Source organism: Pogona vitticeps, chromosome 1 (assembly GCF_051106095.1).
Source record: "Pogona vitticeps strain Pit_001003342236 chromosome 1, PviZW2.1, whole genome shotgun sequence".
Taxonomy (NCBI): Eukaryota; Metazoa; Chordata; class Lepidosauria; order Squamata; family Agamidae; genus Pogona; species Pogona vitticeps.
Genome location: NC_135783.1, coordinates 294484714 through 294502344, shown reverse-complemented (window position 1 = coordinate 294502344; position 17631 = coordinate 294484714). Strand labels below are relative to the sequence as shown.

Below are 17631 nucleotides of genomic sequence, written 5' to 3'. Positions count from 1 at the left end.
GGGAAATAAAATGCAAGGGAGATAGGGAAAGGTACGGAAAATGGAATGCAGACTTCCAAAGAATAGCAAGGAGGGACAGGAGGGCCGTCTTAAATGAACAGTGCAAAGAAATAGAGGCAAAGAATAGAAAGGGAAAAACCAGAGATCTGTTCAAGAAAATTGGAGATATTAAAGGAACATTTTGTGCAAAGATGGACATGATAAAGGACAAAAATGGGAGGGACCTAACAGAAGCAGAAGACATCAAGAAGAAGTGACAAGAATACACAGAGGAATTATACCAAAAAGATCTGGATCTCCCGGACAACCCAGACAGTGTGGTTGCTGATCTTAAACCAGACATCCTAGAGAGTGAAGCCAAGTGGGCCTTAGAAAGCATGGCTAACAACAAGGCCAGTGGAGGTGATGGCATTCCAGTTGAACTATTTAAAATCTTAAAAGATGGCACTGTTAAGATGCTACACTCAATATGCCGGCAAGTTTGGAAAACTCAGCAGTGGCCAGAGGATTGGAAAAGATCAGTCTACATCCCAATCCCAAAGAAGGGCAGTGCCAAAGAATGCTCCAACTACCGTACAGTTGCACTCATTTTACATGCTAGCATGGTTATGCTCAAAATCCTACAAGGTAGGCTGAAGCAATATGTGGACCGAGAACTACCAGAAGTACAAGCTGGATTTCGAAGAGGCAGAGGAATTAGAGACTAAATTGCCAACATACGCTCGATTATGGAGAAAGCCAGAGAGTTCCAGGAAAACATATACTTTTGCTTCATTGACTATGCAAAAGCCTTTGACTGTGTCGACCACAGCAAACTATGGCAAGTTCTTAAGGAAATGGGAGTGCCTGACCACCTTATCTATCTCCTGAGAAATCTATATGTGGGACAGGAAGCAACAATTAGAACTGGATATAGAACAACTGATTGGTTCAAAATTGGGAAAGGAGTACGACAAGACTGTATATTGTCCCCCTGCTTATTTAATCTATACGCAGAATACATTATGCGAAAGATTGGACTGGAAGAATCCCAAACCGGAATTAAGATTGCCAGAAGAAACATCAACAATGTCAGATACTGTATACAGATGATACCACTCTGATGGCAGAAAGTGAGGAGGAATTAAAGAACCCCTTAATGAGGGTGAAAGAGGAGAGCGCAAAAAAAATGGTCTGAAGCTAAACATAAAAAAAAAAAAAAGCATCTTAAAAAGCAGAGACATCACCTTGCCGACAAAGGTCCACATAGTCAAAGCTATGGTTTTTCCAGTGGCGATGTATGGAAGTGAGAGCTGGACCATAAAGAGGGCTGACCGCCGAAGAACTGATGCTTTTGAATTGTGGTGCTGGAGGAGACTCTTGAGAGTCCCCTGGACCGCAAGGAGAACAAACCTATCCATTGTGAAGGAAATCAACCCTGAGTGCTCACTGGAAGGACAGACCCTGAAGCTGAGGCTCCAATACTTTGGCCATCTCATGAGAAGACTCCTTGGAAAAGCCCCTGATGTTGGGAAAGTGTGAAGGCAAGAGGAGAAGGGGACGACAGAGGACGAGATGGTTGGACAGTGTCATTGAAGCTACCAACATGGATTTAACCCAACTCTGGGAGGCATTGGAAGACAGTGGGGCGTGGCATGCTCTGGTCCACGGGGTTACGAAGAGTTGGACACGACTTAACAACTGAAGAATAACATGCATTATATTATGCATTCCTGTAAATGAAACTGATGGAAATGTGAAAAACCTGACCCAATCTTCCATTATATATCTCAAACCTGTATGCATTTTCTTCAGTACAAGGGGGAATCTGTACCTCAACTTTGAATACTCACATCTAACTCCTTAAGAACAACAGTGAACAGAACAAAATTCATAGTCTCAAATATGAATACTTGTAAAGAGTTACACAAAATAAATAATTAAAAGATCATTTAGACTACTTGTAATTAGTATAAATTAATTTCATTAAAGCAATGACTTATGGGGTCTGCTGGACCTCCTGTTCCACACAGCATGTGTAAGTACGTAATCTATTATAACGATGAACTTTCAGAAATGTCACTTCATGGTAAAAACTATTTGCTAACTTTTACCTCTGACAGCATAGCCATCTTTCACTGAAGCTGGAAAGGGTGGTAGGTTGTCTTTTGCATAAACATCTTGAGCCAAGACCCTGCCCATTCCATCTAATACATGATAATGACAGAAGAAGGAGAAAGAAAAATATCGTTATTAGTAAATCCAGACCAAATATTAACTGTACATGCACAATAATTTTCATAAAAGTGGTAATTCAACAGGATTTTAGCCACTGTATTTTTAATATTTTAGAATCCACTTAGAAAAACACTTTGCTTAATGGATATATTACCTGCAAAAATGCATACATTTGAAAATGAGTGCACATTGAAATATACACATATTTTAATGGAACTAAAAAAAAGGCAAGTCTGATAGAGAACTGGTAATCTGCAGTATCAGCTGTCAAACCTACAGTTCAATGCATTCCAATGGGGGGGGGGAATTCACCAAAAATTAATGAAGAGTCAGAACAAAGCCAAATTAAGTGTGCAAAGGTTTTACAAGGTGCACTAACAATCCCAAGCATTTAAAACCGTTTTTGAACATTTTAAGACACTTTAAAAATAGCGAAAACGGACCTGTCAAAACCACTGAAATGCATTGAATAGGCTTCAATGCATTCCAATGGGGGAAACATTGTTTCGCTTAGCGATGTTTCCTATGGCGATTTTTGCTTAAGGACGGTAATCCGTTCCCATTGGAATGGATTATCCGGTTTTCAATGCATTCCTATGGGAAATGGTGTTTCGCTTAGCAATGTTTTCCCATAGCGATGTTTTTTTGGGAACCAGTTAACATCGTTAAGCGAGGCACTACTGTACAGGATATTGGTCAAAATCCTGTTGCTAAATTACATAAAAGATATAACATTTGAAGGAGAACTGCCTCAGATTCAGAAATCTCCATAGATATTATCTGTTGCATACTAAGAGTCTACCAAGATTTCTTAACTTGGAGCAATTTACGTGAAAAGGTTATGCCTGTTGTGCAGCACTGCAGCAGGATTTCAGCCATTGTGAAAGGTCAATGGTGGTAATGCTGGAATTTAATGCTTAATTCTTTGAATTAACTTTTAAAGCTTGGATAGCAATTTTGCTCTAAAAGGCAGTAGTTTGCTTCACTGAGTGGCCATATGGCAGTATCTTATATAAGTAATAAAGGATATACTTTTTCTTTGGCAAAATGGCATTGAGACATTTAGATTTTTGTCTTTTTGATATAAATCAGCTAGAGGTTTTAGTGCAGGTAACTAAGCACTGAATCACTAGTTCCAGATAAAGTTGCATTTGCATTATGATTCCACGTGGTAAATTCCAGGTTTCAGACAAGCTAGTGTCTCTTCGATCCAGCATTCATTTAAATGGTAACTTATCAACACAACTAAATTGTTGTAAGTATTAAAGCAATAATGAAAATGAAATATACTGAACACTTTGAAGAGCCATATATTACATTAAAAAACTACATGAAAACCAAAGCCTCCTCCTCTTGCTTCCTCTTCAGATGTCTGAGGTCATTATGAAATACCTCGATAATTGATTATTTCTGTTCCAAGCACTGGGGTCATCTCCAGCACTGTGATGAAGGCTTTATCCATAGATGTTAATGGAAATGGAGACATACGATGTCTTCTGGCTACCTTCGTAATGTCTACTGCGCTATGACCTGCAGAATAAAAACATGAAGATTTTTTTTTTAAAATCTTGTGCTTTCTTACAAAAATAGTACTGAGATGTACCTAGATTTTTTCCCCCTTCAGTAACAACTGCATGCTACCTAAAAAGCAAACACATTCTCTAATAGACCCTGTCTGGAGTGCAAACCATGGCCTAAATCTTGGGGCTCAGCATTAACCAAATCATAACTTTCAGTTCATTCCTACCTGGTAAATAAAGCATCCCTGCTACAATTCTCAGTATGGATGCATACATCAAGCCAGCATGCATGCTCACACCCCTACCCCAAGACTCATGGTAAGGACAGGTTTGTTCATGAGGGAGGAACAAACAAACAAAAAGTATGATTTGGCTTATGCTAAGCAACAGGACTTGGGCCAATATTTAAAACTGAACATCTTTAGTGTAGGTTTGTTATTTAAGAATGCATTAAAATGTAATCCCCCCAAAATTTAGACACACCTTGGAATAAAGCGTACAATCAACAGACATATAAATATTAGAAATGGTTAAAGTTACTACTATGCTGAAAAATCCATTACAGCTTTTATAAGCAACCACAAAGTATTTCCTGATTTATAAGGCAAAAAAGAAGTAGATTCTATGTTACACATCACCAGAAAAATCTATTAACACTTTCCAGAACTGAAATTTGATTCCTTAAGAGCTGGGATTTCAACAGCTAAAATCTAGTAGTCTCAACTAGAGTAGGTCCATTGAATCAATGGAATTTACAGAGGAGTTTCTCACCAAATTTGTACTGATTCAATGGGCCTACTCTAGTTGTAACTTATGACCGGATTTCAGCCAGTTTGTACGAAGACATTAAAATATATAGTTTCATCTCAAGGACAGATTATTTCTAGCCATTAAATTTTCCAAAAAATGAGAAGCTGGCTGAGGCAAAAATTGTTCAGATGTCACTTTGAATCAACATCACCACCTTTTGTCTGGATATAACATCATGTTTGTCTATTAGGTTAATGTTTTATTATTTCTCATTTCTAAAACTACTAGTTGTAAATTGCTTGTACTTCACTTTACTCAACTTTATACCTAACTTAAGCTCTATTTACGAGGCAAAACATAACCATTATTTTCGGTTTAACTGAGACCAGAATAATGTGTGCTTAAGCATCTATGGTGCACTCTTGTAGTGCTTGTAACTCACTTCAACCTCATGTTCATTTCTTAATTTGAGTGAATGAATCTGAGATTCAAATGAGTTTCTTCATTTTTAAAATAAGCTGAGTAAACTAGAGAGTATGTAATAACAATGTGTGTTTAAGCCTGGCATTTCCTCTATGAATAAAAGGGATTCTTACAGTCATAGAGAGAACTGAGATCTTGCTAAGGCCTCCTACTGGAGGAACGAGTGGGGCAATTCCCTCTTTTCCTTCCAGCCCGCAGAATCTTATCCCATACAGTTCTGGAGGGCCCCACAACTTCCCAGAGAAGCTTTTCAGGGATTGCAGTGACAGTCTCACCAATGCCTGTAGAATGCAACTGAATACAAGTACGGTTTCAATCCAGTGTGTTTATCACTGCTGAATTATCAGCTAATGCTCTGAACTCATTAACACTAATATGTCGTGTAAGAGAGGTGTCCTCAAAACATGCTCAATTAAACCATTGTTTTATTACTACTGCAATAAAAATTATTATTCTACTATCTTGGTTCACTGTATAATGGAAATTAATAAAAATGAAATTAAAATGTAATTTCTCTAGTTTACATGTATTTCCTTTGGAAAAGCTGACACCCCTAAGGATGTGGGGAGAATCGTTGAGTTTTGAGACTTATTCTATGCATGGTAAATCTCTGCCCCTTTCTGGCTTACAAAAGTATTGTCCAGAGTTTTGTGGTTTGGTTTCACCAATAGAATGGAATCAGCATCTGGTGTTAATAATGGACTGGATGTAGCGAAACAGATGGAAATGTAATCGAGACAAGTGAGAGATGCTCTTCTTCAGTGAACAAACAGATTAGAAATACAATTCAGTTTTCTTCAGATGGCATAACATTCCCTGTGAAAACTCGAATTTACAGTTTTGTTGTATTTCAACTTGAGCCTTGGTGCCAAGGTTATGGTACAGCCAGGAGGGTTTCTGCACAGTTAAAACTAGTACATCAGCTGTATCAATTGCTGGACTGTCTGATTAGGTCGTACTGCCCTATGTTTGGAAACGATGGTGTGTCCAAAATGCAGTAACTAGACTGTTGACTGGCTTGATTAAAGGAAACACCCAAGCTCCTTGTCGCAACAGCTTCACTGGCTAGAGATCCATTTCCAAAGGGGGAAAAAAATCAAAGTGCTAATGATGGTTGCTGTGTTACTTGTTTGGGCAGGATTTTTGGCATATCACCTTGTACCCATTTAGACCACAAGCTGGTCTGGATTCCATTCATTTATTTTAAAGTCTGTTTCTAGCCCTCATAGAAGAAATGGAGACAGAAGGCAAAATATGCTATCACTATTTGGGCTGTTTTTTGAGAAACCAAACTTTTAATATGACTAGCTAATCTGTGATGCCACCCACAGTTTCACAGAATCGTACAAATGTATAATAGAAGGCTCACCTCTCATGGTAAAATTCGGCAACTGTGCAAAAGCCTAGCCTAGCTGGTTTGTAGACAATTGAAATTTTGGTAGAGCAATCTTCATATAGTGAGCAAAAGCAATCAAGTAAAAAGAATAATGCTGGCTAATGGGAGCTTTTCTTGATCACAGTCATGAAGTCAAAGAATTTGCTATGATCTATAAAGCACAAACTGATTTTCTTTTGAAATTCTTTGGTATGTTCCAGTTTCGTTTTCTTTCGTTTAGTCGTTTAGTCATGTCCGACTCTTCGTGACCCCATGGACCAGAGCACGCCAGGCCCTCCTGTCTTCCACTGCCTCCCGGTGTTGGGTCAAATTCATGTTGGTTGCTTTGCAGACACTGTCCAGCCATCTCATCCTCAGTCGTCCCCTTCTCCTCTTGCTGTCGCACTTTCCTAACATCAAGGTCTTTTCCAAGGAGTCTTCTCTTCTCATTAGATGGCCAAAGTACTGGAGCCTCAGCTTCAGGATCTGTCCTTCCAGTGAGCACTTGGGGTTGATTTCCTTTAGAATTGATAGGTTTGTTCTCCTTGCAATCCAGGGGATTCTCAAGAGCCTCCTCCAGCACCACAATTCAAAGGCATCAATTCTTCGGTGGTCTGCTTTCTTTATGGTCCAGCTCTCACTTCCATACATCAGAACAGGAAAAACCATAGCTTTGACTATTCGGATTTTCGTTGGCAAGGTGATGTCTCTGCTTTTTAAGATGCTGTCAAGATTTGTCATCGCTTTCCTCCCAAGAAGCAGGGGTCTTTTAATTTGGTGGCTGCTGTCTCCATCTGCAGTGATCATGGAGCCCAGGAAGATAAAATTTGACACTGCCTCCATATCTTCCCCTTCTATTTCCCAGGAGGTGATGGGACCAGTGGCCATGACCTTAGTTTTTTTGATGTTGAGTTTCAGACCGTTTTTTGCACTCTCCTCTTTCACCCGCATTACAAGGTTCTTTAATTCCTCCTCACTTTCTGCCATCAGAGTGGTATCATCTGCATATCGGACGTTGTTGATATTTCTTCCGGAAATCTTAATTCCAGTTTGGGATTCCTCCAGTCCAGCCTTCTGCATGATATATTCTGCATATAAGTTAAATAAGCAGGGAGACAATATACAGCCTTGTTGTACTCCTTTGCCAATTTTGAACCAATCAGTTGTTCCATATCCAGTTCTAACTGTTGCTTCCTGTCCCACATATAGGTTTCTCAAGAGATAGATAAGGTGGTCAGGCACTCCCATTTCTTTAAGAACTTGCCATAGTTTGCTGTGGTCGACACAGTCAAAGGCTTTTGCATAGTCAATGAAGCAGAAAAATATCTACTGCTTCATTGACTATGTTCCAGTAAGAAACATATATTTGCAAAATGAGCTCTAATGCCTTTTCTTTTTCTGAATCCAGCTCGAACATCTTTGTCTTTCCTTCTCTGTATGTGATAGAAGTCTTTATTGTAAAATCTTGAGAATCACTATGCTCATATGAGAAGTGAATGAAGTGATCCTATTGTTACCACAAACGTCGGTATCTTATTTCTTCTGGACTGGAATTAATATTGAACATTTTCAGTCTGTGGGCCATTATGTTTCGTTTTCCATATCTGTTGGCTTTGTTATGTGATGTCAAAAAGTCTTATCATCAACAAACCTGCATAGCTCATAAAAACATGAGGCTGTGGCTTTCTTTATTGAATCAATCCATCTCCTATTCAGTCTTTCTCTTCTCCTGCTTCCTTCAACTATTCCCTTTCCCCATTTTAGCATACAAATAAAACTGTAGATTTCACTAAGAATTATTGATTGGCCTAAGCATACCAAGTAAGATTTGTGACTAAGCAAGAATTTGATTTTGGGTTTCTCTGTTTCAAGTTTCAACTCCTTAAATGTTATCTTAAATATTATATTACAGTATACTGGATCTCTAATACTCGTATGAGTGGTTAGTGTCAAAATAATGCCAAGGTAAAAACATACCAGCAGAAAAACATTGCAACAATTACTGTCCTTTGCATAATATATAAATAAATCCACCTAATTTTGCATAATATTCTATCCTCCACTAGTTTAATATTTTATCCTCCACTGATTGCCTCGTGGCGCAGTGGTTAAAACGCTGTACTGCAGCTAAAACTGTGCTCACGACCTGGGGTTCAAATCCCAGGTAGCCGGCTCAAGGTTGACTCAGCCTTCCATCCTTCCGAGGTCGGTAAAATGAGTACCCAGCTTGCTGGGGGGGCAATGTGTAGCCTTTATAATTAAAATTGTAAACCGCCCGGAGAGTGCTTGTAGCGCTATGGGGCGGTATATAAATCCAATAAATAAATAAATAAAATAAATAAATAAATAAAAAATAAACTCACTTTAGCCTCTTAGTGTTCTAGGCAACTGCCAAATCCTGTTGCCTATTTATAACTGGGATGCAAAAACGAAACTCACAGTGGCTTCTCACTGCTAATTAATGAGTCCCTGCTTAGACTTTCTGGGTCTGTTCTACTTGGGTGGGTTGGTGCATACCTGAAAATCCAAGTAGGGACTTTTTAACTGCTGTCTGACCTCTGCAGGAATAACTGTGCAACAGGATTTGGGGCAATGAGTGCAAATGTACTGAGATATTATTTTAAAAATTATTCATTGTGTTATGCTCAAGCTGCACAAACTAGTATACATAAGGACAATAAAAATAAAATATGAAACAATAGTGTAAAACAAAATACTAAAAAATAGGAATAATCAAAACTTATAAACATCGCATAGCAAATACTAACAAACAAAAACCATCCAGAATAACTGTCAAGCACGTCATAATTTTTATGTGTGAGAATTATTTTCTATGTTCAATAATTTTGAACTTACTAGGTATACTTTCCAACTGCTGTTTTTCACAGAGCTTCAAAGCTCCTTATAGCTCAGACCTGGGCAAAGTGTGGCCCATGGGCCACATACGGCCCGCGAGCCGCTCCCTGTCTGGCCCGCTGGTCACCGCTGAGTGAAAGCCCTGAGCAGCTGAAGGAAAGTGGAGGGAACCGCTTTAGTATCTCAGGGACTTCTGAAGCCTTGCCTCTGTCTCCTCCTCTGCCTGCCCTGACAGGCCCAAGCGTTGCCATCGCCCCGCCTCCCAGCTCAGTAGTGCAGCCATGGTGGGGTTGGCGGCGGGGGGCGAGCAGCGTGGGCCTCCAGTGACTGTGGTGTCCGTGAGTGGCGGCCGGGCAAGGGTGGCAAGGTGGCCATGGCGAGGAAGAAGGGGGCAGAAGGCAATGCCTTCACCTCCACTCCTCTCCAAGGCCCCTCGTTTGTGTGTGTGTGTGTGTGTGTGTGTGTGTGTTCTTGCAACTGATCCCCGCTGATACCGCGGTCCTAGTGTATCTTTTGAAAGTGGAGGAATGGACGGACGGGCAGCCATGGTGGCATCTTCCACTTCACAGCCCAACATCTTGTCAGGAAAAAAAAAACCCTCCTGGAAAAATGGACTGAATGCCAAGGAAGGGGGTGGAATTTTCCTCCTGAAGGGAGGAAGAAAGCTCGAAGGACCACGTCTCTGCCGGGCAGGGGGTTGAGGGAATGTTGAAGGAACTGCCTTCCTCCCTCAGGGACGGGCTTCCGAACCCTCGCCTCAGTCTCTTCCTCTGCCCGCCCATGGCCGGGCTGGCCTGACAGGCCCAACAGCCATCATCACCGCCACGGTCCCACTTCCCAGCTCATTGGGGCAGCCATGGCGGGGTTGGCGGCAGTGGTGGGCGAGTGGCGCCGTCACAGCCTCTGGCGACTGTGGTGCCTGTGAGTGGCGGCAGGGCGAGGGCAGCGGGGCAGCCATGGCAAGGAAGAAGGGGGCAGAAGGCGATGCCTTTGCCTCCGCTCCTCTCTGAGGCCCCTCGTGTGTGTGTGTGTGTGTGTGTGTGTGTGTGTGTGTGTGTGTGTGTGTGTGTGTGTGTGTATTTCCCCCCTTCTTTCCCTTCAATTTCCCGAACGTACGGAGACAGACCACGCAAGACGGGCGGCTGGGGGGGAGAACGACAAGGGTGCCTCTGAGCATGTGCAGAGAGCCAGTTCCCCACCGAGGAATACCCGGCTGCAGCCCTCCCCATCTGATGTGGTGTACTGGAGAGAGAGAGAGATTTCTGCTTGAGCCTAGGCAAAGGCAATTTAAGGGGCAGCCTCTCTGAATTTGACTTTATGCAGAAGATGCTCAGGGCTTCCTTTTGGCTTCCCTCCCCAGGTTGTGCTCAGGTTGAACCAGGAGACAGCTTTTATGTCAGGTCTGGCTGCGTTCACATGACCAAACAGCTGTGCAAAGGTTGCTTGAAAATGCATTGAGTGCCTCAGCAAACTTGGTTAGGAGAGAACTGAGAAATAAGCCTGGTACAATTTGCTTCCACCTTGTCCCAAAGCACTGTTGCTATTTGGACATTGATTTAAAAATCCCATAGTATTTGTGAAGATTAACAAGTTTAAAATAAAAACAAACATCACTGTTTCATTTTATTTTTAAGTAAAGTTGGTTCGGCCCCCAAACACAGTTCAGATTTTTCATGTGGCCCCCCCAATAGAAATTAATTGCCCACCCCTGTTATAGCTCAATATTAATGGCTACAAATTTGCTGCCAGATTGCTATGCAGCCATGTGAGAAACATCTTTGCATTTTCAAATGTGTTCATCATTAGACAAGGAAGGTGGGGGGCTACATCCCCAGAATATTTTTTTTATCCTCTCAAAGATAGTTAGGTCTTGGATTTGTTCAGCACTGGAAGTTATTGGATGTCAATCTTAAAATGGATTAAAGATATGAAAAGATATAACACCTTACTACTCACTAATAGCTTTGTTTTGCTATATTAAGGTCACAGTTTACAAAAAGTATGTGGAAACAATTGTGATGCAATTGTATCATTATTTACCACAACTTGAGAAAAATTAATTCATTGTTAAAATATTATGGAATTAGGTATACATGATTAAATTAGCAAAGTTTGTCAGGAAGCAAGAGAAAAAACAGGGAAATAAATGTACAGAAAATGGTCTTATTGGAATAATATTAAGCTAAACCACATGATGGTGAAACCAAAGGGATCACTTCTGATCTCACAGCAGTCACATGAAAGGATGGAGGCATATGAGGCTAAGGTACATTCGTTAACAATACACAGAGTATGATTACAGTCAACCCTCGACTTACCAATGGCCCTAGTTACGAACATTTCAACTTACAAACCACTCCGTTGGAAAAAATTGGCATCAACTTGCGAACGGAGCCTCGACCTACGAACGAGGCTCCATTCGCAAGTCGATGTCAACCGAGCGATTAGTGCCTTCAGAGCTTTGAATTTCCCACCCTTTCTCCCTGCCTTTTTGGCTTCAGAGGTCTCAAACAGCTTTCCCCCCAACATCGAAGGAAGCCATTTGAGACCTCTGAAGGCACAGATCGTGATGGCAGGGACCCCTAGGGAGATCTCCCAGGGCTTTTCCACCACCCTGGGAGACCTCCCTGGGGGTGCCTGCCGCCATGATCTGCGCCTTTGGAGATCTCAAAGGGTTCCCCCCCCCCCGATATTGGAGGAAGCCATTTGAGAGCTCTGAAGGCAAAAAGGCAGGGCAAAAGGGCTGGAAATTCGAATTTCCCACCCTTTCTCTGTGCCTTTTTGCCTTCGGAGCTCTCAAACGGCTTCCTCCGATGTCGGGGGGAAAGCCCTTTGAAACTTCTGAAGGCACTGATCGCGGTGGCAGGGACCCCCAGTGAGGTCTCTGATGGCAGCAGGGAAGCTCCCAGGGCTTCTCTGCCGCCATCGGAGGCCTCCCGGGGGTTCCCTGCCACCACGATCGGCGACTTCATGCTTTCCTGGGGAGTAGATCTGGCCTACCGGGGGAAGCCCTACCCTGGTAGGACTGGTCTACCAGGCTTTCCTGGGGAGTAGACTGGGCCTACTGGGGGAAGCCCTCCTGAGGACTTCCCCCAGTAGCCCCAGTCTACTCCCCAGGAAAGCCTGAAGGTGCCGATTGGGTGGGGGGGACCCCCGGGAGGTCTCTGATGGCAGCGGAGAAGCCCTGGGATCTTACCCACCACCATTGGAGACCTCCTTGGGGTCCCCCGCCACCGTGATTTGAGGCAGCGCTCACCCAGCGCTGGGACGCTATAGCTGGCTGGGTGCTTGGCCGCTTGCCCCCGGCCGTGGCAAAGGCAGCGGAGCACCGGCAGGCTTCAGACTTAGCCAAACACCTAGCGACCCTCCTACAGACCCACATTGGACAAACCTCATCCTACATCAAAGACTCAGGACATTTCATAAGCAAGATCAGCACCATAAAACAACCCTGGGGACAGACTGATCAGCTTTGACGTAGTATCCCTGTTCACTAAGGTACCGATAAAGAACAGCCTGACACTCATCCAGCAGATATTTCCAGAAGACATCAAGGCCCTCTTCCAACACTGCCTAACGACCAGCTATTTCCAGTGGGATAATGAATTCTATGAACAGACAGATGGAGTGGCCATGGGCAGCCCCCTCAGCCCGGTTATAGCAAACGTCTACATGGAGCATTTTGAAAAACTTGCTTCGGCACCCCTCGCACCCACAATCTGGTTCCAATATGTGGATGACACTGTAGAACATGAGAGACACTGTAGACTAAAACAACCAGAAAAACTTGCAGTAGCTGAACATGCCCTAAAACAAACTGGACATGAAATTCTACTTCAAAATACTGAAATACTGGACAACACCTGTAATCATTACGTCAGACCGCACAGAGAAGCCACTGAAATCCACAAGAACCAGCAGAACTTCAACAAAGAGGAAAGTGTGAAGCTCATCAAAACTTGGCTCCCAGCTCTCAAGAATGCCGCATGCAAAAGGTCAACGAACTCCACCCAGCCACAAGGACAGGGGATCACTACACACAAAAGACCAGCTAATGACACCCATCAACCAAGTGACAGATAATCTCTTAGCACAACAATACACCCACAACAAGACACACTAATCACCCATCTACAGAAAAAGACAAAGGCCTATCTCACAGCCATAAATACTGCACTCCCAAGCCAACTACACCAGAGCACAGAGTTCTGTCCTCTGAAGATGCCGGCCACAGAGACTGGTGAAATGTCAGGAAGAACAACCTTCAGAACACGGCCAAAGAGCCCGAAAAACCCACAACAAACCTTTAAAAAAAACTTTTCTGTGTGGGTTTTGGAGGGTGGGTTTGGACTGGGGGGTTATGTTTCTGTGGGGGGTTTTGTGTGTGTGTGTGTGTGTTAGTATTTTTTTTTTTTTTTGCAGTCCCATCGTGGGACTTGCTCTTTTTATTTTTATTTTGGTATATTTTTGAAATGCTGGAACGGATTAATTCTGTTCCCATGCATTTCAATGGGAAATGGTACTTCGACTTATGAACTTTTCGGCGTACGAATGTCCTTCCGGAATGGATTAAGTTCGTAAGTTGAGGGTTGACTGTATAGGACTAACATATTGCCTGCCTTCTTTATCCTACAAAAACTCTCCTCAAGTGACAGGAGATAATACTTATAATTGTTTATTTGACATTTTATTTGCCCACCTCCTCTCATACTCACACTGGGAGAGTATAAAAGTGTGCAGGTCACAGAAATCCATCCATGCCTAGTGGATATGTCCCCTTCCCCACTTTCTGAAATTTTATCAGGCATTTGCACATATTTGCAAGTATATTTTGCAGCCACTGTAGGGCCTAGGAAGGTATTTTAAAAATCAAACTTTAGTTGTCCATTACATCCTGTGCTTTCAACTCTATTTTCACTCAGGTGATATGCAGTTAGGGTGTGGGAAAATGGGATCTTTCTCTTGCTGATAAATATATTGGGTTGCAATACTTACTGGCTCTGAGTATGTTCTCTTTACTGCTGCACCTGGACTGGACCTGCAAAGAGAAGGACAGATCTGATAAGGCAGAACAAGCAGGCACAAGTAACTATGGAAATTTAATGGGCAAGCTCCTGGGACCTGCAGATAGAGGCTACACTCCTTTTTTTAAAAAAAACAAAAACAAAACAACAAAACATAACCAGTTATATCTGTTACATGACACATATTTAATGATTGTTGGCAAACATGTTTAATTATTGTTGGCTAACAGTTTGTATCAGATATTAACATTTAAACATAACTCAGACTATAAAATGCATTTTGATGAAGAACTTCAGTTTAATAATTTAAAATGCATATTCAATTTCATTTACGGATAAGTCCTAATTTCATTACAAGATTAATGGTGAGAAAAAAGACAAGTAGGTAATTTTTGTATTCTACTTCATAGCACAAATATAGTACAAAATATCAATATAGTAACGTAAAAATTAAGATAGATATGCTTTGACAAAATTCTTTAAGTCTGGTAACCTTAAACAATTTTGTTGCACAAGTGGGTCAGTTACTTTTCCTTGGAGATACAGTGGTGCCTCACTTAGCGATCGCTCCGCTGAGCGATGAAATCGTTTAGCGATGGGGTTTTGGCCATCGCAAGAGCGATCGCTTAGTGATGGTCCCTAAGGGGAAATCGCTTTGCGATGATCGCGGGGAAGCGATCAGGGCAAAGCGACCCTTTTTAAACAGCTGATCGGCGGTTTCAAAATGGCAGCCAGAAAATAAAATGGCCACCCACTGTGTGTTCTCGCTTTAGAGGCACTGAAAATGGCCACCCCTATGGAGGATCTTCGCATAAGGTTAGTTTTGAAGCCCATAGGAATGCATTAAACGCATTTTAATGCGTTTCTATGGGATTTTAAAAATTGCTTAGTGATTAAATCGCTTAGCAACATTTTTCCTGGAATGGATTAACGTTGCTATGCGAGGCACCACTGTAGTTCTGTTTGAAATTAGTTTAAAGCAGGGGTGGGCAATTGATTTCTACAGGAGGCCACATGAAAAATCTGACACTGAGCTAACTCTTCTGTTGTCCGTTCCCCCATGGCCTTCCTCTCCGACTGTCTTCTATCCTGCACAGGCGATGTGATGTGTCATCACGTCGCCTGTGCAAGGATTGCTTCCGGCCTCTTGAGCTGCAGGCTTCGCAGCCTGCGGCTCAAGAGTAACAGTCAAAACTCATGAGATCCCAGTGTTGGATCTCATGAGTTTTGCTTACTGCCGTGCTGGGTGACCGGAGCCAGAGCTCCAGCTCATTCAGCAGCGATGGGCAGGCTGGACAGGAGCGGTGACAGGCGGGCCGGACTGGAATGACGACCGGCGGGCTCGACAGGAGCGGCTTGCGGGCCGTATATGGCCCGCAGGCCGCACTTTGCCCAGGTCTGGTTTAAAGAAATACCATGCTTAATGTGTCTTAGCAGTGGTAGTTTACATACACAAAAATGCCAGCACAAACATGGCATATCCTAAATCTATAATTTATGCCATGAGGCACTTTGGGGAACTAGGTAGTTTGTAGGTATACAGTACTTAATAAAACAAAAACTATGTTTTGGTGATCTGCACAGCAGGTTGGCTTGTATGTAATGCTAAATCTCAGTTTAGTGTTGCTCCTATAAACCATCTTTTCCTTCATTTATGAGAACAGAAGACCAAAATTTTATATTGTTTTTGTTATGTGCTATCAGATTGCCTCTCACTTATGATGAAGTTATGAAAGAGTGATTTCCAAAAGCTTCTGCCTCTATACTAATAAGAGTTTCATGATGGAGAAAGCTTTTCCTATGAAGCACTACTGATGTAAAAGAAAAATCAGTCTGAGGTCACAGAAGATGATGGGCAGAACTAGATGCTATGTCACTGAAGTACTGAAGATTCAGAGTGCTCTCTGTCTGTGTGACATCCAATATGAAATAAAGTAACAACCCTCCTTTGTTTACTAACCATAAATTAAACTACCTAGACTTGTGTGAGTTTAGACACATTCTCATATTTGTAGGAATGTTGAAAAGAGGACCTTCCATCTCTCATGCATGCAACACTAAACCATAATTGACTGAACAGGTCTACTCGTTGTCTGACTCTTGCACATATGCTCTAGAAATATATGGAATGGATGCACAAAGAATAATACTTTGATAATGGGTGGACAATGCATGTATATATTGCGGCAGTCAGTAAAAACAGCATTTTTGTTAACTGAGCAAAGTACTATTTTAATGTTTGTGCAATTCCCGTGGAATTGCTTACTGTGTTGTAAATCAAGATTATATGACTACATAATCAGTTATTTTAGACTTTTAGTTAAAATGGCTTGCCTGCAAATTATGTAACACATTTTATTTTCATCCTTATTTAAAGGTATAGTAATACTTCTAGGAAAGAGTCCAAGTTAAATTTAAGAACTGAGTGGTTGAAATCCTCCTGTGTAAGCTATACCACATGAGGCTGATGATCTCATTAGTTACCACAATTTTCTGAAAATAAAACATTTTCAGTTGCTCCTCTGAATGTTCTGAAGCGTGTGTGGAATCTCTTTCATTGTCAGGGAGACACTGGGAGCTGAAGGGAATCTTTAATTACAGTGGGGTCTTGACTTGAGAACTTAATCCGTATTGGAAGGCGGTTCTCAAGTCAAAAAGTCTGTAAGTCAAGTCTCCATTGACCTACAGTGCATTGAAAACCGATTAATCCCGTAACAGGCTGTTTTTGTTCCATTTTGGTTTTTTTCTGGTCTGTAAGTCAAATCTCAGTCTGCAAGTCAAACCTAAATTTTGCGGCCAGAGAAGTCTGTAACTCAAAAAGTCTGTAAGTCAAGCCGTCTGTAAGTCAAGGGTCCACTGCACTGAAAACTGCTGTTGCTGGTAATGTCATCCCAGCAGTGACAATTTTTTATATTTAAAGAGATCCACCTCCTGTTCTGCGGTCTCCTATGGCTTCCTGATAACAAAAGGGATTCTATGGGATCCTTGAGACCTTTGGGGCAGAAACTGAAAATGTTTTATTTTCAAAAAGCTACCACAGCTGGTGATGTCACCAGTCTTGCATGGTGTATCTTACAGTAACAAGATTTCAGCCACTGTGTATTACAAATATAATTATTTGATTGGATTGAATTCCTACAGCTAACCAGGAAAAACTTCATCAACATAAAACACTTGTCTCATCTGCCTTATATAAATAGAGGGAACTAAGTCAGATGATGCCTGTACCTCTATGCACAAAGACAGAAAGCTAGTTTAGAATCCATGTGGCCCTCATCCATATAAAAGATCTGTGCATGTATCTGAATACATATTGATATCTAAATGAGATAGTAGAAGTTTTATATGTACCACTAATGGCACAGCCTATCATTCAAAATATGTGTGATGTCCGATAAAGAAAAGA

General features: G+C 41.8%; 1 protein-coding gene across 48 annotated transcripts in view; it reads right to left on the bottom strand.

Moving 5' to 3' along the window:
* Positions 1–17631, bottom strand: part of GPHN (gephyrin) — a 454199-nt gene that overhangs the window by 80490 nt on the left and 356078 nt on the right. For all 48 annotated transcript variants that reach the window (XM_072986103.2, XM_078390238.1, XM_078390313.1 and 45 more), the window contains 3 exons: positions 14197–14239; positions 3610–3747; positions 2094–2186 (listed from right to left, as the gene is read on the bottom strand). In XM_072986103.2, the coding sequence (XP_072842204.2) occupies positions 2094–2186; positions 3610–3747; positions 14197–14239 (274 nt within the window). The remainder of the gene's footprint in view (positions 1–2093; positions 2187–3609; positions 3748–14196; positions 14240–17631) is intronic.